This window comes from Vitis vinifera, chromosome 18 (genome assembly GCF_030704535.1).
Source record: "Vitis vinifera cultivar Pinot Noir 40024 chromosome 18, ASM3070453v1".
In the NCBI taxonomy this organism is placed as follows: domain Eukaryota; kingdom Viridiplantae; phylum Streptophyta; class Magnoliopsida; order Vitales; family Vitaceae; genus Vitis; species Vitis vinifera.
In genome coordinates this window covers 3609364-3631665 of record NC_081822.1, presented here as the reverse complement: position 1 = coordinate 3631665, position 22302 = coordinate 3609364, and the positions used below count along the sequence as shown (strand labels likewise).

At 31.4% G+C, this 22302-nt stretch overlaps 1 protein-coding gene across 2 annotated transcripts; it reads left to right on the top strand.

The window, feature by feature from the left end:
* The first annotated feature begins 9863 nt into the window (after positions 1–9863).
* Positions 9864–21872, top strand: LOC100264291 (mitogen-activated protein kinase kinase kinase 1). 2 transcript variants are annotated; one of them, XM_002284320.5, is made up of 9 exons: positions 9864–11317; positions 12119–12203; positions 12388–12450; positions 12705–12862; positions 13685–13757; positions 13852–13911; positions 19349–19459; positions 20254–20500; positions 21433–21872. In XM_002284320.5, exons 1-8 carry the CDS (start codon positions 10377–10379, stop codon positions 20464–20466), a joined length of 1704 nt encoding a protein of 567 aa, XP_002284356.1. In that variant the 5' UTR covers positions 9864–10376; the 3' UTR covers positions 20467–20500; positions 21433–21872. The 2 variants fall into 2 exon arrangements, with proteins under 2 accessions (XP_002284356.1, XP_059590820.1); XM_059734837.1 differs by lacking the exon at positions 21433–21872 and having other exon boundaries at positions 9878–11317; positions 20254–20639.
* Positions 21873–22302: the final 430 nt, after the last annotated feature.

The window sequence follows — 22302 nt, the reverse complement described above, 5'->3', positions numbered from 1 at the left end:
CGAGATTATCACCACCATGGATTTTCATCCTTGGGCTTTCAGTTATCACCACCATGGATTTTTATCCTTGGGCTTTCAGATTTATCACCACCATAGATTTTCATCTATGGGCATTTTAGTTGTATCACCACCATGGATTTTCGTCCTTGGGCTTTCAGTTATCACCACCATGGATTTTCATCCTTGGGCTTTCAGTTATCACCACCATAGATTTTCATCCTTGGGCATTTCGAGATTATCACCACCATAGATTTTTATCTGTGGGCATTTCAGATTTCACCACCATAGATCAGACATCTATGGGCATTTCAGATTCACCATCATGGATTTTCATCCATGAGCCTTTGTTTCAGTTATTATCACCACCGTAGGTCTTCACCTATGGGCCTTCGATTTTAGCGTTTAGAGTTCGCTTTTTGGTTGGCTTCCAGAGCTTTATTTTCTTATTTTCTAGTTTAGTGTTTAGAGTTAGCTTTTTGGTTGGCTTCCAGAGCTTTATTTTCTTATTTTCTAGTTTAGTGTTTAGGGTTAGCTTTTTGGTTGGCTTCCAGAGCTTTATTTTCATATTTTCTAGTTTAGTGTTTAGAGTTAGTTTTTTTGGTTTGGCTTCCAGAGCTGTTATTTTCTCAGTTTAGCATTTAGAGTTAGCTTTTTTGGTTTGGCTTGCAGAGCTTTATTTTCTTATTTTCTAGTTTAGCGTTTAGAGTCAGTCTTGTCATGCAGAGTCACAGCTCCTAGCGTTCATATTCTCTGGCATTGCATGTCTCACCTTCATGGATTTGCACTTATTCTCACTCTCCTCACCTTGTTACCCTGTGCTTATCGCCTATTCATCTCGTAGTCCACATAGGACAGTCTCCTTTAGACGCATTCTTGTTCGTACTCCAGGGTGGTTCGACCGTTACTCACCTTTGACATCGATCTTCGGGTCACTTTTGGAGACGTTTTAGAGGGAGCTTGGATCCTTAGTGTGGCTCAGAGGCATTTTGAGACATCTTTCTCTTTTAGGATTAGAGCTTTTGTGTTCGGCTGCTAGTTTGAGTGAGTTTTTATCTCACTAGTGTCCCTATGGGGGTCTCCTTGGTTCTTCGGTAAAGTTCACTTCATTGCACTCACTATTCACACTTTCTTTTCACTTCAGTGTTCATATTCCTTACACTCGTGAACTCTACCGAAGAGGGGCATATTTGTAGACCCCCATTTTGGGAGCACTTTCTTTTTGAATTTGTTGCAGCTTATTTGGCCAGATGGAGCATTTCTAGGAGGCCACGTGTCAATCCCTGATTGGCTATCATGGAATCAGAACAGTGTTTTTGAAAGCCAATCAGAAATTGACACCTGGCAAGGAGGAATCTGCAAAAAGCTGCAGGTTGTTGAGGGGCAGAAGAGAGCTGCAGAGAAGGGGGTTTTTGGAGGGCAAGCCGTGGGAGATATTGAGAGGAGGGAAGAGCTTGAGGGGAGCTTAGAGAGAAAACCAGGGGGATTTTTCTGGTCTTGGAGGAGGAGGTTTTCTTGAGGAGAAAATGGGGATAGCTTTGCTGGGGTTTTCTTGAGCTTGAGAGGCAAGGAAGCTTTGAGGAAGGAGATGAAGTGGCGGATGAACAGCATGGGTGAACTCCTAAACAGTTTTTGAGTTTGCGCATGGCGGCTCGTCACCTAGGTACGTGTCCACTCCCATTCTTGTAATTCTCTATGCATGTACTGATTCTCATATGTGCGATCATGCTGAGTATTCATTGATTTCCTCATCATTGCCACGTCAACTTCATTTTATTAGTAGAGACCCGACTTTAGGGACTTAGAGGGGTGCTACGGTCTTTACCGTACCTTCCCGATAAGTAACCTGACCCCCGAACCCGATCCGGTTTTTCGCAAACCACCTTTTCCAAAATAAGGAGTCACACTTAGGGTTTTTCTTTCTTATTTTGTTTACCCTTTAAAAATAAAACAAAAATAAGTGGCGACTCCAAGTCATTTTCAAATAATCAATAAAAATCATAATTTTTCAAATAAAATTCGAGCTCACCATTCGAATGGGAAACGCATTGAGATAGATTTGAAATGCGGGGTCCACACTATCTTTTCTTTATTTTTTTATACATATTTTTACACTAATTCGGTTGATGTTTTTAAAAAGTTTGATGCAAAAGTGATATCGAATGTAAATGTTCATGAAATTGTTATCTTAATCTTATTTTCCTAAATAATTTTAAGGTTTAACTCGTTGTTTTTCTTTTTTTAACTTGATTTTTTAACATTAATATTTTTATCAAATTTCGTTTATACTATGTTTGATTTTTGAAAAGAACTTTTTTTTTTTAACTTAATTTTTTTAATATTAATATTTTTGTTAAATTTTTTTATGTTATGTTTGATAATTGAAAATAACTAAAAACAAATGTTAAGATAAATAATTTTCTCATGTTTGGTTTTATCATAAAAAAATATGAAAGAAAGTCGCATGTAATTAAAAATTAATGAGAAACTTATATATTTTTAAATTATTTAGACTATGTTTGATTATTGGAAATTATCAAATAACGAAAAAAATGTTAAAAAAAATTATTTTCTCATATTTGGTTTCACTATAAAAAAAAAAATAAATAAATCAAATATAATTAAAATTAATTATAATTTTATACATTTTAAAATTGTTTAATCATTATACAATAATCTTTATACAATAGAGGAAAATAAGTAAAATGAATTTTAAAAACATATAAAAATAATTTATTAACTTTGATTTTTTATTTTTTATTTTTTTATTTTTGCTTTTACTTTTCTTCTCTATATTATTCCCCTCCCGTTTTCTTTCAAATTTTCTCAAACCAAACAAAACCCTAGTCTTTATATAAAAAAGATAAATACTAAGTTAAGTTTGAAGTAAGAAATTAAAATAATTTATTGATTTTAAATTTTTTTCGTTTTAGTTTATTTTCTTTGTATCTTCTCTTGAACTTTTTAGGAACCAAATATAGCCTTGATTTTAAGGTATTCTTACTTTTATATATTTAAAAAAAATATTTAATTATTAACAATAACAAAAAAAAGTGTTTATTTAGCTCCACAACAAAATGAGATAAGAAGATTACAACTATGTTTGGTTTTTTAAAAATTTTGGGGAAAAATATGTCTCGAGAAATAAAATAAAAAGAAAAAAGTATAAAGAAATAAAAAAGTGAAGAAAAATAAAAAAATAAGTTTAAAGTCAATAAATTATTTTAAAACTTTTTTCAAACTTACTTCACTCATTTCCCACCATTATTAAATAATTTTAAAAAATATAAATTTATAATTAATTATAATTCTATTTGATTTTCTTTTGTATTTTTCATAATAAAACTAAATATGAGAAAATTATTTTTTTTAATGTTTATTTTTTATTTCCAATACAACCAAACCAAACATAGCTTACATGTCCCTTAAAAAACACTTTAAATGATTAGAATACTATAAATCACCACAAATACAATTAATTAAATTAAATTTATAATTAAACAATGTTTCATACCAAAAACATAATCAATTAAAAAATAATTTTTTATTATTTTAATTTTTTTTAATGAGAAAAAATAAAATTATTTAGATAGATATTCAAACAAGTTCGGATATCTCTCTGTTGAGCTTATTAGTGAGTGGTTAAAAGAAACAAGAAAAAAAAAAGGAATATGACTAAAGAAATTTCCAAGAAGTTGGTGATATTTGGTGTTTGCAATTTTAAGATTAATTAGAACAAAAGTTAAAAATATTGTCCTATTAACGAATAAATTGCAAGGGAAAAAAATGAATGAATTGAACAATAATTCGAAAAATTAATAAAATTAATTATTTTCTCATCTTGACAATGAAAAGGTTGTAAAAGAGGGATTTTTTTGGTACAATTATGTGTCTTTTTTTAAAAAACATTATAAAAAAATGACAATTATGAATCTATTTCAAATAATACAACAATTTTTATAATTATGTTTTAAAAAAAGATAATTTCAATATAAATTTTATTAATTATGCTTATATTAAAATGCTATTTTCAAAATATACTTTTTATGAAAGACCACATGAGAAAACAGTCTTTGAGAAGATAGTTTTGCATAGAGGTGTAACATGGGTGGATTGACCCGACTTATTCAAAACTCAATATGATATTCGAGTGGTTGATAAATTATTTTCAGTACTCAATTATTTTCAATTTTTTTTTTTTAAATGGAGTACTTATATACTATTTTTTTTTCACATTAATTTTAAATCTTATTGAAAATTTTCAATATATTTTGAGGGTTTCATTTTATTTCTATTAAACATCTTTATTTAATCAAAGTAAAAAAACATTTTAATCACATAAGATTCAAGCATGGTCGCTTATTGTCTACTCTTAATTCATCACACTTTCACTATAGTGTCCGAGTAGATACCGTTACTTTCTCTCGAACCATAGTAATATTACTTGATCGAATCATTGAATCATTTATTTATCTTGAAACATTTTCAATGTTTAGTTTTATACAATTTATTTCTATACACGTTTTTTTTTATGAGGTCTACAATCGTTATATAGTATAAGAGTTACATCTTGTAAGAAACTTAACAGTATACCACTTTTTTGAATAGCTCGTAATGTTGCATCTCTTTCGAAACCAATATTACAAATTTTAAATTATTAGCCTTACAAAATTATTTATTATAAATAATTAAAATACATGTGAGATGATACAACTTTTCAGTTCATTGTATGATCGATTCTTGGAAAATTTTGAGGTCAAATGTTAGATAAAAAAAATAAATGAGTAAGATTATGTTTGGCTCTCGAAAAATACTAAGGGAAATTTTTTTAAGGAGAATGGTATTTCTATGCTTGGTTTCACCATAAATTTAAAAAAAAAAACTAAATATAATTAAAATTAGTTAAAATTTTATATTTTTAAACTTATTTAATCTTTATACAATAGAGGAAAATAAGTTAAATGAGTTTTAAAAAATATATAAAAATAATTTATTGATTTTAAATCTATTTTTTATTTTCCTTCATTTTTTTTCCTTTCCACTTTTCCTCTTTATTTTATTTATCTCATATTTTCCCTCAAAATTTCAAAAAAACCAAACATAACCCAAGTGAAAGGAAAAAAAAATGTATATTTAAAGCTACTAAATTACTTTTATATTTTTTTAAACTTATTTTGTTTATTTTTCAAATTCTATACAGGTATTCAATATTTTTAAAATATATCAAAATTGTATTAATTTTAATTATATTTTATTTTATTTCACATATATATATATATATATATATATATATATATATATATATATATATATGATTGCATGCAAAATTATAAATGGAATGAAAATGAAAAAGTGCACAAGATAAATAGAGACACCTACATTGCAAGTTTTAGATTATATGATAATATATTTTTATATTTGTTCTAATACTTGATAGTACTTAATTATGATAATGAACGTGTATGAGATTGATTTTTTTTTTTCTCTTTCATTCCAAATGCATTCATGCATTTTAAAAGATTGGAACATTTGGATTACAATTATAAATAAAAATACAAATTTATTAAAGGTTTTGATTTATCTATTAGGTATTACAAGTTACTTTCATTTCATTTTTATTCAATTTTTACTTTACATATCAAGTATAGGGATGACGAAGGTACCCATCTTGCCCAACTCGTAATGGGATGAGTTTGAAATAAAACTAAAAACAAGTATGTGATGAGTTTGATAACTTTTTTGAGACAAATGACAAATTCAAATATCGCAATAAAGTAGAATATTAGGTTATGTTTGATCCTTGGTGTGAACTTTTTATTTTATCTTTTTAACATGTGTTTTTTATCATACTTGGTCCAGTACACACATAGGATCCTTTTTTTGCTTAGTCGTTATTGTACTCCTTAGTGGTTCATCTACTATTTGACATTGAGATTGATTTTTTTGAGCCATTTTTTGGAGATATTTTGAAAATATTTTTTTAGTCATAATGCGACTTTGGTGACACTCTAAAAGTCTCCAAAGTTTTAGCGTGTTTGAAGCTTAGATAAAGCTTCATTTGTGCGAAATGGGCCCATTAGGGCATTTTTTGCCCCATTTTGGGCCTAGCCTTTTTATCCATTTTTGGGCTAGTTTTAGGGGAGTTTTTTGGTATCTTTGGTTGGGTTTTAATTTAAGAGAGTTTTGAAGAAAAATTTAGGCTTAAGGGGAGATAATGATATGTGTTAAATTCCTCACTTCCTTTACCCTATAAATATAAGCCTTTTAGCTCATATTTAGCAACCCTCTAAACTTTGCCTAAATTTTGAAGAGGTAAAATAAAGAGAAGATGGTTATGAGAGATTTAAAGAAAGCTTGGGTTGTAGAAAAATTTGTATACACTGAAAGTTAAATGATCCACTCATGAGAAGTTTATTTGTTGAGTTATCTTTTATTTCGTTTTTCTCTCTCTCTCTCTCTTTTTTGGTATATTTTTTTGTGTTTTTTTTTTATTGTTTGATTTTTAAGACGCTAATTATATAAGTCGTGAATATTGAAATGTCACGGGTTAGATTCTAAGAGGTTCTAAGCTACCATGACTCATTTTTTATTTTGAATGTTTGCTATATATTTGTTCATTTGTCTAAATCATTTTTTAGCTGTTTTTAAACCTTACTTAGTTGAGTTTTGTTTATATATTTTAAGTTTATCAAGTTGAAGCATGATATTGGGTTTATTTTAGTTTATGATATTTGTTTTCTCTTATTTTGGGTTATCATTAGGATATCGGTTTTTCCTTCATTTTAATGATTTTTAAAGATGTTTTTGATCGATTTTGAAATGACAAATCGAAAGCCACATGTGTTAGTTGTTTGACCAAAATTATTTCATTATAAAATGCTCTTGAAAGCATTTTTTGTTTTCTTTAGCTCACTCTTCAAAATTGATTGTAAATTTTTGTTCTTAAGCTAATTTTTTATTTATTGAATTTCAAACTCATTTTGATGGCTAATCTCATGGCACAAAGTCATGTCTCAAGTCATAGATCTAGTCTTACAAATTTTGCTTGATAATATAACTAATTGCTCTCAATCTTGTGATTTTTTCAAAGATTTTCCAATTTGACTTTGTGAGTCAAATTTTCAACCATTGTGATTAGCTTTCCATGGTCATTATAGACTTTAAATCATATTTCTTGGCATATAAAGCTTGAATCCACACTAGACATGCCTTCCCATGGTTACTTTTATGTCCAATTTTAGTCAAAAATTTCAAATCTAAGTGTAATTAGGCATTCTGTACCTCTTATAAACTTAATTTCATGTTTATATGAGAGTTGAGAAGGAGTGAGACCTTATAGTTGATTTATAGCCAACATCACTTATTTTCTAAATATTTGATTTTGAGTATTTTTTCAATTTTTTAATTTTGGAGACATAAACTATCATTGCACATTTGTAATTAATTAGATTTTTCCTAACCCTTATGAACCTCTTGCCATGCTCATTGGAGGATTGGAATATTTAGATAATCCAACAATTTTCCTTTCTTATATTTTCCTCCTCACTTTCTCTCAATTAAACATTATTGTGTTTGGTTTCTTGGAAAATATGAGGGAAAATGTTAATAAAATAAAATAAAGAGAAAAAATATTTAAAAAAAAGTGAACAAAAATAAAAAATAGGTTTAAATATAATAAATTATTTTTATAGTTTGTTTAAACTCATTTTACTTATTTTTCTTTTATTATAATAATATTAAAATATATAAGTTTTAAATTAATTTTAATTATATTTGATTTTTTTTATATTTTCTAGTAAAATCAAATATAAGAAAACCGTTTTTCTTAATATTTTTTTCTTCCTAGTATTTTCTCATAACCAAACATACTAAAAAACCAAACGTAGTATTAACCTTCATCTCAATAATACTAATTCTCAATAATTAAAAAATTGTCAATTTTTAGAAACAAAAACCATTTGATGAGCTAAAAATTAGTGCCAAAATTCAATGATTTTTTCACAATTTTTTTTTTTTAATTTTAATATTAAAAAATAATATCAATTTCACATGAGAAATGTGTTTGGGGTTGAGTTTGGTCATAAACCAATTGATTTGGGGCTAAATCATACCAGCAAAGAAATTTATCCCTACCTAACATTTCCGATACTACCAGTCTACCAAACAAAAACCAGCTTAACGACACACGTGTCATGTCAATGATTTTTTTTTTAATAAAATTGTTGTCTTTTTTATCTAAAAAGACAACTCAATTTTCGATTTATTTTATTTAAAAATTTTCACCTAAAAATATAGCCGACAGTCAGTTTTATTTTCCTTACGTAAAATTTAATTAGTCTTTCTTGCATAAAATAAAAAAAAATTTATGTAAGGGAGAAAAAAAATAAGTGTCATATATATATATATATATATATATATATAATTTCTAATAGTTGAAAGTAGGGCTCAAATTTGTAGAAAATGTAAAATATTTTGAAAAAAAATATAGATCTAATTTATGTGTTTAAAAGCTATTTTAAAAGTCGGGATATATTTTTTTTTTTTGATATCTTTATATTTTTTAAACATTTGTTTTAAAACCATCAACTTTTTAATATAATTTTTTAAAGTTGTTGTATTTCATATAAAAATAATTTTTTTAATGAAGTGTAAAAAAAATATACTAAATAAAATATTAAGAACTGGATTTTGTTATAGAAAATAGGAAAGAAAATTAAATATGATTTAAATTAATTAAAATTTTATATATATTTTAAATTATTTAATATTTGTATAATAAAGTTAAAATAAATTTAAAATAATATATAAAAATAATTTATTATTTTTAAATATATATTTTTATTTTTGCCAAAATTCAATGTTCCCCCCAATAAATTTATTGGATAATTGAATTTTAAATAGTTAGGACTTTAACTGCAATTCGGGGCCACGTGTAATGAGGAGGGTTGGTGCTCGGGGGTTTTTAAATTAAAATAATGATTTTATGCTTATTTAAACATGTCATGTGTGTTTAGTAAATGTCATTTCCGTTCATTACTTTTAATATTGTTATACAACCAATATATATTGAATGTATTTATAAGTAAATATTATTTTCGTTCATTACTTTTAATACTGTTATACAACAAATATATATTGAATGTATTTATAAATTACGAAGGATATATTATTAGATTTAAATACGAGAGATAAAATAAATAAAAAATATTTTAAATTATAAAAACTAAGTTTAAAAATAAATAAGTTATTTATACAAAACAATTTAACTCACTCAAATATTTTGCATGAAAGTTAAATAATTTAAAAATATATAATTTTTTTTATTAATTATAATTATAATTATTTTTTATATAAAATGAAATATGACATAGCATGTTTTTCTTCCCTTATTACTTTTTAGAAATAGATAAGGGGAATGTTATTTTGATGAGGATAAATCATTTATGTGAATGTTGCTATATTATTGGATTTAAATGTGAGAGATAAAATAAATAAAAAATATTTTAAATTATAAAAACTAAGTTTAAAATAAATAAGTTATTTATACAAAACAATTTAACTCACTCAAATATTTTGTATGAAAGTTAAATAATTTAAAAATATATAATTTTTTTTATTAATTATAATTATAATTATTTTCTATATAAAATGAAATATGACATAACATGTTTTTCTTCCCTTATTACTTTTTAGAAATAGATAAGGGGAATGTTATTTTGATGAGGATAAATCCTTTATGTGAATGTGGTTTTGAATATCAAAGATTATCTTAAAAAGGAAAAAGGAAAAAAAAAATACAAAAACAGAGGGCCAACATTCAAGCGCGTGAACAGTATTGTTTGTTTGCTTGGTGGTTTTTTTAGTAATAAAGAAAAAAAAAAAAGCATCCAATCGGGGGAATCGCCTTTTCTGTGTCATTTCTCCACATGGCACCGCGTTTTCCATGTTTCACCATTGGCGACGGCCTTTACCAGTCTTCGCCATAGTCTCTCACTCTCTCTCCTTTCAACCATTTCGACTCTACTTGGTCAGATATTTTCTTCCGCACCAAAGTCCTCTCCCTCCGAGCACATCTTGCTCGAATTTTCTTGGCTACTGATTGTTCCATCTTCAAGTCGCAGAGAGATAATTCTCTTGTTATTTGATTTTTTATTTTCTTTTTAATTTCTATTTTATTAGGATTCCTTTTGGAAGGTTAGAATCTTAGAGAAACGGGAGCACATGGTACTTGGATTTCTGTGATTAAATTCATGTGAATACAGTTAAGAGGGAGAAAACAGGGAGGGAGAGCTTCTTGTATCTTTTTTTTCCAATATTTTTTTGCGGGGTTTCAGTCTCTACAAAAACCCTAGTTTGGACGTTAATGGGTCGAGAATGAAATGCATCACCTGCCTCGACTCTTCGATTATAGCAAGAGATCCAAAGGGATGTTTCCAAAGCAGAAGCCACGGAAGCCCAAGCTCGAGCGTCGCAATGCCTTGAGGCACATCGACTACGACGCCTCCGCTTCGTCGTCGTCGTCGTCGTTCGATGACTCCTTGGCTCTCCATACTCAATCGTTGGATCTGTCGGACCGAAGCAGCTTCCGAATTCATGGAACAGAAGGGGAAGTTGACGAGATTTGCCGGAGTTTAGGGCTTTCGGGACCGGACGAATTATCGATTCCGGAGGCGGCGTGGGAGGCGTGGAAGGTTCGATCGAATTCGGATGTTTTGCCGAGGACGAGATTTAACAGATTGCATAGTTCCAAGAGAAAGGAATCGGAAGTGAAGGTGGATGATGGGGTGGTAGATGATTTGGCAGATGGGTTTGAGGATAGTGTTAGCTGTAGTGATGCAATCGGGAGACGGAGAGAGACTTCCGAGCTGAGTAGTTCTAGGATTGTTGGTGGTGTTGGCGGCTGTGGCGGAGGAATTAAGGGTGTTAGGCCTCCTTTTCTTTCACCGCCGCCTTTAATGTCGCTTCCTGTGATTAGTGACGGGTGTTCCACTTGGGATATTTTGAAATCTTTTGGGCCGGATGCTGATGGGGGTTCTTCTGTTGTGGTAGAAGGAGGGTCTAGTTCCGAGGACGACGAATTTGATGCGGCACTTGTTAAGGGAGAGGACGTGAATGGGTTGAGGAACGACGAGATTGCTCTTCTATCCGAGTCATATTCATTTACCACGACGTCCAATGATGATGACTCCTCAAGCACTACCACGGAGCCCATGTCAAACATCTCGCCAAATGGCAGCTTGAGACCCAGTTTCACAAATTGGATGAAGGGTGCGTTTCTGGGAAGTGGATCCTTTGGAACGGTGTATGAAGGGATGTCCGAGTAAGTGTTGTTCATATTATCACCTTCATTATTAATCTCACAAAAGCTTAAAGCCCAACAAATTTTGACGTTATATCTTTGCTTCAAATATTTAAGATAAATATCAAGAATTGGTAGCAAAACATCAAGCACAGAAACATGCCCAGTTAGTATATTTTGCTTGTGTTCTATTGCATGCCACATCAAGGGCCTTGGAAGCATGCGTCTCATGACATAAATCTTGGGTCTTACTAAAGCTTTGAAACACCACTTCTCTAGAGCCTGCAAGCCTTATTCAAACCATTCGGGACTGGCTTTATGGATCCATCATCTATGGCCTATACAGGATTAAGATATGACCCATTCTTAGTCTATTGTCGACCCTCTATGAATTGTGCCGGACTCCTGGGAGGTCTGTTCATGCAGGGACCACCTGGTGTGTTGGGAAACCTGCCTTTTAGGTTACACAGTAAAAACTTATGCAACCTTGGAGTGATCCTCCATAGTTCCCCTTAGCCAAGAGAACTTCTAGGCAGAGGGTTGGAGATCTAGTTTGGTTTGAGAAACTGGATTCATCTGGAGCTTATTTGGTCACACAGAAGAGCAAATGTGATATACAAACTTAATAGTTAATTTTTACGGATATTGAACTTGAAAATAACAGTGATATAATAACTGTCCTTGATATTGCATTAGGACTATAAATTTTATAGTAGTCATCTGATGTGTTTTTCCTCCACTCTTTATTTTTATTTTTATTTTTATTTTTACTTATTATATTATTATTGTTGCTATTATTATTTGTTTTTCTTTTTCCTGCAGGGATGGAATATTTTTTGCTGTAAAGGAAGTTTCATTGCTTGATCAAGGAAGCCAGGGCAAGCAAAGTCTTTACCAACTTGAGCAGGTGAGGTTCTTTAATTGGTCCTGGTGTAATTTTCTTATTATATTTATCTATTCTCTACCATTTTTATTTTTATTTTTTATTGAATGAATGATATGGGATTAGGAAGCTGTCTTCTCTTGATAATTATTTCTTGTTGAGACTCTCTTTCTTGCTCTTCATCCTCATTTATTTATTTATTTTCCAGGAAATTGATCTTTTAAGTCAATTTCAACATGAGAACATAGTTCAATATCATGGCACAGCTAAGGTACTATTTTCTGTCTTTCATACTATTTTCTGTCTTTCTGTCGCTTTTGGTGTCTGCTTTCTCATATATATAATAGACATATTTTGTTATTGGGTATACAGGATTATGCTGTACCAAGGTTTTCTATCTTTTGTAAAATTTCCTATTATTTACTATATATATTTCATTTCTGGTGCTGATCTTTGTTTTCTCTTGCAACTAATGTGTTTTATGCATTGTTTTTAAATTTTAGTGTCTTCTCTATGTTCCTGCAGGATGAATCAAAGCTCTATATCTTTCTTGAACTTGTAACTAAAGGATCACTTGCAAGTCTCTATCAGAGATATAATCTTGGAGATTCCCAAGCCTCAGCATACACAAGACAAATTCTGCATGGTTTGAATTATCTTCATGAGCGAAATGTGATTCACAGGTGAGAGTACTGAACCTAATATGTTATTGTTGGCGCTGTATGTTTGCTCTCAGGGTCATTTTTTTTTTCTTTTTGTTGTTTACGCTCTACTTTCTTAATTATTTTGGTGCTTGGATTATGTGTTTCTTACTAGTACCTTTGCTTTAGCATTAATCATCACTACAAAAATGATTCATAATGTGTTTCTGAAATCATGCTAGTATATGATTCATTTTCTTAATGCTTTGTTTCCTTGCAATGAGGACTGCTTAAAATGTTCCCAATCGGATTAATTTATGTAAGTTGCTTGTCAGCCTTAGTCTATTTTTTTTTTCTGTTCTTGTTTCATGGTACCAAATCCAATAAGAGCAACGTACCAGTTTATGAAGTAGGTACTGGAAACAGCATGAGACCGAAATAGGAAATGTGGTGTTAAAAGAATGGGGCATGCAACATACGTTTACTAGTTTGAAATCAATAGTTTTTTGCTAACAAAAGAGGAGGGCAGGAAGAGGAAAGTTGATAGATGCCTAAAGTAGCATTCTTGAATAGAAATGTTCCACTAGTAAGATCATTTGATCCAGATCATGACTTTTGTATTGAAGATAACTTAGAGCATAAAAAGGTGAAGCGTATGTATGATAATCTATGTCCTGTATTTTCTTTGATGGCTAAATAAATTGACCAAAGTTTTAATAGCTTATTTACCTTGTTTTGAACCAAAGTTTAGGATTGTTTTAAATTACCTCAATTTAAAATGAGGAAGTACTTGGCCATACATTCTATGCAATATAATTGTAGTTTAGCTTCTCAAATCTCATATTTTTCCTTCTTGTTTTCTAGGGACATCAAATGTGCAAACATATTGGTGGGTGCCAATGGGTCTGTGAAACTTTCAGATTTTGGGTTGGCAAAGGTTATTTTTTTGAGTAAAAAAATTATGATTTTTCTAGTAGTTTCTGAAATATTCTTAATGTCATTTTTTAATATTTCTTCATATTCTTTTGCAGGCAACCCAATTGAATGATGCTAAATCTTGCAAGGGAACTCCATTCTGGATGGCCCCTGAGGTTTGCTTTCCTTTCTCATCCCCTTTCTTGGGTTAAAAAGCATTATACTAAATGGTTCTAATCGTGTGAATGAATTAATTTAGTGGAGTCATCACAATGTGAGAGAATATTGTCTTGATATTAGCTTATGCAAGTAGGTTATCAAAAAAAAAAAGAAAAGAAATTGCTTATGCAAGTACATTGTAATGATGCTTACTGATGTGTGCCAATCTAGTGATGGTTTAGCCGTATAATGTTGTGGTATACTTGTTAATAAACTCCTGTATTGGTCAGCTTTGTTTAACTTGGTGGCTTGGGCACTTATGATTAGAAACTAGCACTATGATTTCTAGTTGAAGGAACTTGGTTTGAAAGTTGGCAATAAGCTTTTTAATATTTTATATAAAAATATAAAATTTTAATATAAAATGTAATTGATGAGAGAAATTATAAATATAGGTTTCAATAATTTTAATAATTTAAATAAACGAGTAAGAAAAAATAGTCAAACAAAATTTTAAAAGACTTTTAAAAAGGACTTTCAAAAAAATAATATTTGTATGAAATCTTATTTAAAAAAAATGAATGATTTAATTGTAATAAAAATGTTCCAATGATTTTTTTTTCTTCTGGAGATAGTGGAACTGGATGAAAAAGAACAAGAAGGGAATTTTTCTCTTGAATCGGCAGCAAGGTCTTTAAGAAATGGGGATTTGGAAGAGGTGATGTTAAAGGAAGAGGTGTTCTGGAGGCAAATGACGAGAGTCAAATGGATAAAAAAAAGTGGATTGTAATTCTAATTTTTTTCATAAGGTGGCTAATGGCAGGAAGAATAGGAGTTTCTTTAAATCTTTGGTGTCAGAAGATGCGGTAACCTTAGATGACATTGAAAGCATTTCAAAGTAGATTAAGCACCATTTTCGGAAGTTATTTTTCAAACCTTCAAGTGGGTCTTGGAGGTTAGAAGGTTTGGATTGGTCTTCTATTTCTAGAGAGAGTGTCGAGTGGCTGGATTGACTTTTTTCAGAGGAAGAGATTCTCAATACTGTGATGCTTTTAAATAAGAAAAAGACCCTTGGTCTAGATGGTTTCACAATTGGTTTTTATTAGTAGCGTTGGGAGATGATTAAGGATGACTTATTAAGAGTGTTCTTAGAGTTTCACAATAACGAGATAATTAATCAAAGCATGAATGCTACCTTCTTCGCCTAAATGCCAAACAAGAGTCAAACAAGTAGGATCTCATATTATAGATCCATTGGTTTGGTTACCAGTTTGTACAAAATCATAGCTAAGGTTCTTTTAGGGCGTTTGTGTAAAGTCCTCCAAGACACCATCTATTTGACTCAAGGTGCTTTTGTTGAAGGGAGATGAATTTTGGATGCTGTCGTGATTGCTAATGAGGTGGTGGATGAGAAGAGGAGCTCTTGAAAGGAAGGGGTAGTTTTCATAATTAGTTTCAAAAAGACCTATAATCTTGTTGATTGAGATTTTTTGGACCACGTACTTGGAAGAAAAGGGTTTAGTTTAAGATGGAGGTCTTGGACGAGGGGATGTTTATCTTCGACAACTTTCGCAATCTTAGTGAATGGTAATGCTAGGGGGTGGGTTAAGACTTTAAAAGGTCTAAGACAAGGAGATCTCATTTTCTTTTTTCTCTTCACTATTGTGGTTGATGTTTTAAGCAGATTGGTTGTGAGAGTGGAGGAGAAAGTTCAAAGGATTCAAGGTGGGTAGAAATGGGACTAGGGTGTCTCATTTACAATTCGCAGACGATACCATCGTCTTTTCTAAAGCATCCTTAGAAGAGTTCCTTTCGCTGAAGCTAATTTTGTTGGTTTTTGAGCATTTTTGAGGGCTAAGGATTAACCTAAATAAGAACACTTTTTCTAGAATCAACATTACCAAAGATCAAACAGCTAGGTTGACTTCTTTGCTTGATTATGCAGTTTCTGATTGACTTTTATCGTATTTCGGCCCCCCGTTAGGGGGGAACCCAAAATCGACTTCCTTTTGAGACCTCGTGCTGAATAGTCTCTAGGAGGTTGGGTGGTTGGAAAAAAGCCTTCTTATCCTTTGGCGGTAGAATCACCCTAATTCAGTTTTCTTTGTCGCATATTCCGAGTTACTTTTTTTTGTCTTTTCAAGATCCCAGTTTCAATAGCTTCGAGGAATGAGAAATTACAAAGAGATTTTCTTTGGTTAGGTTGTGGGAAAGGTAAAAAAGATCATTTGGTTATTTAGGACTTAGTTTGTAGGCCAAAGGAAGTTGTTGGATTAGGGTTGGAGAAAATTTCTTTGAGGAATCAAGCTTTATTAGGGAAGTGACTTTGGAGGTACCCTAAGGAAAGTACTACCCCCTGCATAAGGTTATTTTGAGTATCTATGAGACACATCCTAATGGTTGGGATGCTAATAATAGAGTTAGATGGTCGTATCGTTGCTCCTGGAAGGCCATTGCACATTTGTTCCAAGTTTTTTCTACACACACTTGTTTTGTGACGGATGATGGGTCTAGAATTCGTTTTTAGGAAGATTTGTGGTGGGGGGACCAACCTTTGTGTTTACAATTTCCAAGTCTTTTTAGAGTCACCACTACTAAAAATTGGCCTAGCTCAACTATCCTTGGTAATAACACTTCATTGTCTTGGGATCTCACATTTTGTCGCAATCTAACATATACGGAGATTGAGGATCTTGAAAAATTAATGTCCTTATTGTTCAATTTACATTTGTCTGCTTCTATTCTAGATGTGAGATCTTGGTTACCGTCTTCTTTAGGAGTTTTCTAAGTAAAATTGTTTTTTTCAACCTTATCATTTTCTCCAGATTCAGTCCCTTTCTACCTAGCCAATTTTTTTGTGGAAATCAAAAGTTCTATCTAAGGTCAAGGCCTTTGCATGGTTAGTGACACTTAAGAAGGTAAATACCAATGACATGTTACAATTGAGAAGACCTTTGAAGGTCCTTACTCCTGATTGGTGCATCTTATGGAGGATGAGTAGTGAGATAATTGATAATTTTTTCTTGCATTGTTCGATTACTTTGAGATTGTGGCATAAAGTTTTTTCACAAGTTGGGATGAAGTGGGTTCCATTAGGCAGTATTTGTGATATGATGGTGATCTCTTTCAAGTGTTTTGGGAATTCAATTATAGGTAGGGCTCTTTGGAGGATAACATGTCTCTCTTTGTTGTGGATTGTGTGGAGAGAGAGGAGCGCTCGGATTTTCGAGAACACTTGGAGGACGCCGAATTTGTTGTGGGATTTGCTTCATTTTTTTTGTATCTTTTTGGGCTTACTGTACATACATTTTTAAACCCTACCCTTTAGTGTTATTCGGCTTAGTTGGCTCTCAATTTGTACACATTAGGGTTGGGTTATAGGTGTTGGTGTTGTTATACTTGTATAGGTCTTTTGTCCTTATTGAATAGCCTTCCTTGTTTTGTGGAGGTATACTTAGTTTTGATCGAGTTTGTACTTCATGAGGAGAACCTCTCATCCTTCTTATGTTTTTATTATCTATTACTACTTTTGTTTGTTTCTAATAAAAAAAAAAAAATCACTAGTATGAATTTATTGAGACTTTTAATATAACAAACTTTTTAGGTAAGAATTAATTTTTCTTAGAATATATTTCTTAGTATTTATCATATTTTATCAAGACTTAAAAAGGATTTATTTTAAAGTGATTTTTGTAAAAGTGCTTTAGTGATTTTGTTAGTAACTGTTCTATTGAAAACATTTTTATTTTTTTGATTAGAAACAAAAGATGTATTAATTATGATAAAAGGTATATGAGAAAGATGAGTGGTCCTCATCATAGTATACAAGAAATTGATTAAAAGTATGATTAAATTCCTCAACTATACGAGCAGAACTATAGAAAAAGGTTTAGTCCACTTAAGGATATACCTAGGTGCCATTTCTTGAATTCTGAACTAAGGACTTCTCATTTTTGTCCAACCCTTTTCATTTACAAATAGAATGTTAAATCGGCTGAATAACATTGAGTAGAATGCCTTTGAAGGCTTTGGTACAAGAGGCCTAAAAGAAGGAACATAAGTGAAGTAAATCTCACAACATCTTTATCATCTTTTATTTTTCCTCAAAGATCCTAGCATTTTTCTCTTACCACACAATCCAAGGCAATGTGAGACAAGGGGATTGACATAGGGTCTTGCTCTGATGGAACTCCTCAAACCCTTACATGAAATGGTCATTAAGTTGCAAATAATCTTAGGTGGAACCAATCTATCTTGGAACCAAGGCATTTAAGGGGATTCCCCTTAATGTGATTCAACTGGATTGGATAGCGGTGTGTACTCCATAGGGATTGGTCCTTAGTGGGTGTTCGTTTGTTTTTTGTGTTTTTTCACGTAATTTAGTTGTCTTTGGTTGGAGGATTTCTCATCCTTCTTCTTGTACTCCTTTTCTATATTAATATATATTTGTTACGTTTCCAATAAAAAAAAATAGCTTGCGCTATAGCCCCAAAGTTATCAGGCAATGTAAAAGGAGATAGTTGATTGATTTACCACTCCCCATGCATAAAAGCACTTGAATATACATTTAAAAAGTATTTTAAAATTGCTTTTATAGTGGAATACACAACAAAAAGTGATTTTTGGAAGAAACATCCATCAAGTGGCTTGTCCAAAAATCTCTTCAAGTGATTCATCAGATTTTTAAAACTTGGTCAATGCCTAATTTTTTTAAGGACGGTGCTTGTAACACTCCTAGGATCGTATCCAAGTGGACACCTAATAGCTAATATTTATATTTAATTATTTAAAAAGATAAAAACACTTTAGCTAATCTTCAATTATCTTAAAAAATAGGTAGAAATCTCTTATAAAACAAATATCTTATCAAAATTAATTTTTTTTGTAAAGATAATCTTTTATAGAATATTAAAAGAACATAATATAGTTTTTAATTATGTTAGTTGTTTGTAATTTTGATCTAATCATGTTCTTAATTCGATAAGTTTATTTATTTTTATAATATTTATTGATATTATGTTATTTGAGTTCAATAATAAGATGTCTTTTTAAATATGCAAAATATGTTCATTCTTATTTAATTTGCAAAAAAATTATTCCACCCCCACCCACCCCCCAACCCCACACCTAAATTTATGACTCTGCTCCTGCTTATAATTTATACTAGGCTAACGCCCTCCCTCACATGCAGCTCATACCCTGCATGTGGAGAGATATAGGGCTCTCTTTGAACTAGTTTCTATGTCATGAAAATTCTAATTTGGTACTTGAATGTATCTGTTACTGTATCTTCTTTATCATATTTAAAGATTTTTTGCAATTAGATATTTCCATGTCTTGAAAGACCTTGAACTTGCCAGGTTTCTCTGTCATATTTTTCAAATTTGGTTAGGAAATCATTACGTGTCTAATATTTTCCAAGAAGAGTTCTAAATATCAAGCTGGCAATTGCAGGTTGTCAATGGGAAGGGCCAAGGGTACGGGCTTGCAGCTGATATTTGGAGCCTCGGGTGCACCGTGTTAGAAATGCTAACCCGTGAGGTTCCATACTCTCATTTGGAATCTGTAAGTAATCCAATCCTTAAAATTCTTATTATTTGTCCTCTTATTGTCAATTTTATCATTTTCATTTTCATCATCATCATCTCCACACTCTCATTTGGAATGTATATAGTTCTTAAAATTTCTTCTTATTTGTCCTCATGGTGTTAAGGTTGTCATTCTCATCTTCATCTTTGATTTTTCATTTGCATCGTCATCATAATTCAGTATGTGATCTTTTTTGGATTTGACAAACATGAGAACTTCTGCTATTTCTTTAGATGTACTTTTGCATTGGTTGGTTCATAGGTAGTGCCATAAGGTTGCCATCTATTGCGGAATTCATATATACATATATGGTTATATCACATGGTGCACTACTTTTAGTTGCAGATTACATGGATGTGATTTCCGGGCATTAGCTAGCTGGTATTTTTGATATGGTGCTACTGTTTTATTTTATTAAAAAACATGATGCTGCTTGATTGATTTCTGTAGGTCCATATGTGGTCCAAGTTGTATCGGTTATTGCTTATACGGTTGGGGCTACTTAGAATGTTTACGCTATTTTGGGAATATGATCAGTCACATTTTGTGATTGATGTAGATCCTGCTTTTCTTAAACCAACACTTCTGAAATCTCATGATACGATTATTTTATTTGATTAACAATTATCCCAGGCCACCTTATACAAAGACAAATCATTAGCCATGCCATGAACTTCTATGAAATGAGTTTGAATCTGAACAGACCACTAATTTGTTGAATCTTATTCTTGTGAAAAATAAAATAAAAATTTCTCTTTATGGTATGACAGATGCAGGCTTTGTTTAGGATTGGAAAGGGTGAGCCACCACCTGTTCCTGACTCTCTCTCCCCAGATGCACGGGATTTTATCCTGAAATGCCTTCAAGTTATTCCAGATGATCGTCCCACAGCAGCTCAGCTCTTAAACCATCAATTTGTGAAGAGGCCACCACCCACTTCTTCAGGCTCAGCATCGCCTCTCTATCATGGAAGACGGTCTTAAAGTTTTCTTCGGTTTGAACAGTAAATATAATGAGGTAAAAGTAGCTTTCACTTTTTGGTATTTGCATTGTCCAAGGTCCCCAATGACTTGTTTAGTGCTTTCTTTACTCATCACTGCTGATGAAATGAAAAATGAAAGAGTAGCCTTTTGCTGCATTTGCTCCTGCATATATCATTCCTACTCTCAGATCATGGAGTGGATGCATCAAAAGAGCATTAACTACTGAAAAGGAAATGCAGAAAGCACGTGATCCTGCCATTTGAAACACAGATAAAATCTACAGCTTCTCTGTAGAAGAAACAATGTCAAGCGTGTTTTCTTGCCAAATAAAGTATGGACAACCTTAGGGCCATGTTTGGTTGCTGGAAAGTACTAAGGAAAAAAAAAGAATTGTAAGGAAATTGATATTCTCATGTTTGGTTTTATCACGGAATATATGAAAGAAAATCAAATATATTTAAAATTAATTGGAAACTTATGTATTTTTAAATTATTTAATTTTATATAAAAGAGTTCAATTAAGTGAAATGAGTATGAAGTAGAACATAAAAATCATTTATTAAATTTAAATCTATTTTATTTTATTTTTCTTTTATTTTTCCTCTCTATTTTTTTTTCACAGTTTTCCTCAAATTCTGGGAGAACCAAACATAGACGGGAGACAAAATATTTGTATATAGTGGAATTGTGGAATGGCATGGGTGTCCCAGTTGGTGTGTGCTACATGCAAAATAACCTATAACCATTGAAAATGTGCTGGTTTTCTATCACATTATGGGGTGAAGATTGTTTTCTTTCTTTCTTTGTTCATTTTAATTTTGGTGGTAGGGTGTAGTTAAATATAGGTAAGATGATGTTTAGTTGGTGCAATTATCTTATCCTGTGGCCATCATTCTCTTCATGTTTCCTCTGTGTCTTGCATTAATGTTTACTCTAATACAAATTTTGCCCTACTCTTGAAAACAGCTCCATCCATAAATATGGAGAAACCTTCATGTGGATCATCGACATTTTCTTCCACGGTACACACTCAAAGGCATCAGGTTCTTTGAACTGGAATGATCCTGAAGCGTTTCAAGGATTTGATATTTACTCATAACTGGGGGAGTGAACAAGCATTCTTTGATGACGGTGCCCCTCTCCAAAATTCTCCACACTAGAGAGCAAACTGCATTCGAATTGCCAGTCATGGGAAATTTATTGTTTGGCAGCAACAGTTTGGTGTCTAATATTGAGAGACTGTTTTCCTTCACATTGTATTTGTATATATATTTATTTTTATAGATGTAATATTCTTTTTGTTTTTTGAAAGAAGAGTCTTATATTAGGTGTTTGTATATACCTACATATTTGACCCTAAAAAAAAATAATTCTGAGTTAATAATATTTAGATGTTGGTTAACGAATGATATATGTTACGTTACTTCCTGAAGTCTAGTAGAGGAATAAGTCGATCTCATGAGAGGGATTGGTTGAAAATGGAGGTAGGAATTCGTATGGAGTGGGCATGAACACAAAGCCTTAAGTATTGTTAGGGACAAAATTGACTGGTCCGGTCGACCATGTTATAAAATCAGACAACCAGAGAAGGGGCAATCAAATTAATCAGGCAAGTGCAAGTACCAAATTATCCGCGTGATTCGGTGGCTCTGCCTTGAGCCATTGGGGATCTTAAGAACTTTATGACTCAGCTTTATTTTATACCAATTAATTTTTTCCACGTCAAATTTGGTTAGGTCGCCGAATTGGACTCTTAAGAATTATGACAACACATACTCGCCACTTGCTCCTATGGGGAGCTGTATCCGATTAATTCAACGTCTAAATGATGTGAGG

Bases quoted from the DNA above. Each gene is read 5' to 3' on its own strand.
- LOC100264291 (XM_002284320.5), top strand. From the start codon at position 10,377: ATGCATCACCTGCCTCGACTCTTCGATTATAGCAAGAGATCCAAAGGG. The intron at 12,863-13,684 runs GTGAGAGTACTG...CTTGTTTTCTAG, and splicing joins GAGCGAAATGTGATTCACAG to GGACATCAAATGTGCAAACA. The intron at 13,912-19,348 runs GTTTGCTTTCCT...TGGCAATTGCAG, and splicing joins CATTCTGGATGGCCCCTGAG to GTTGTCAATGGGAAGGGCCA.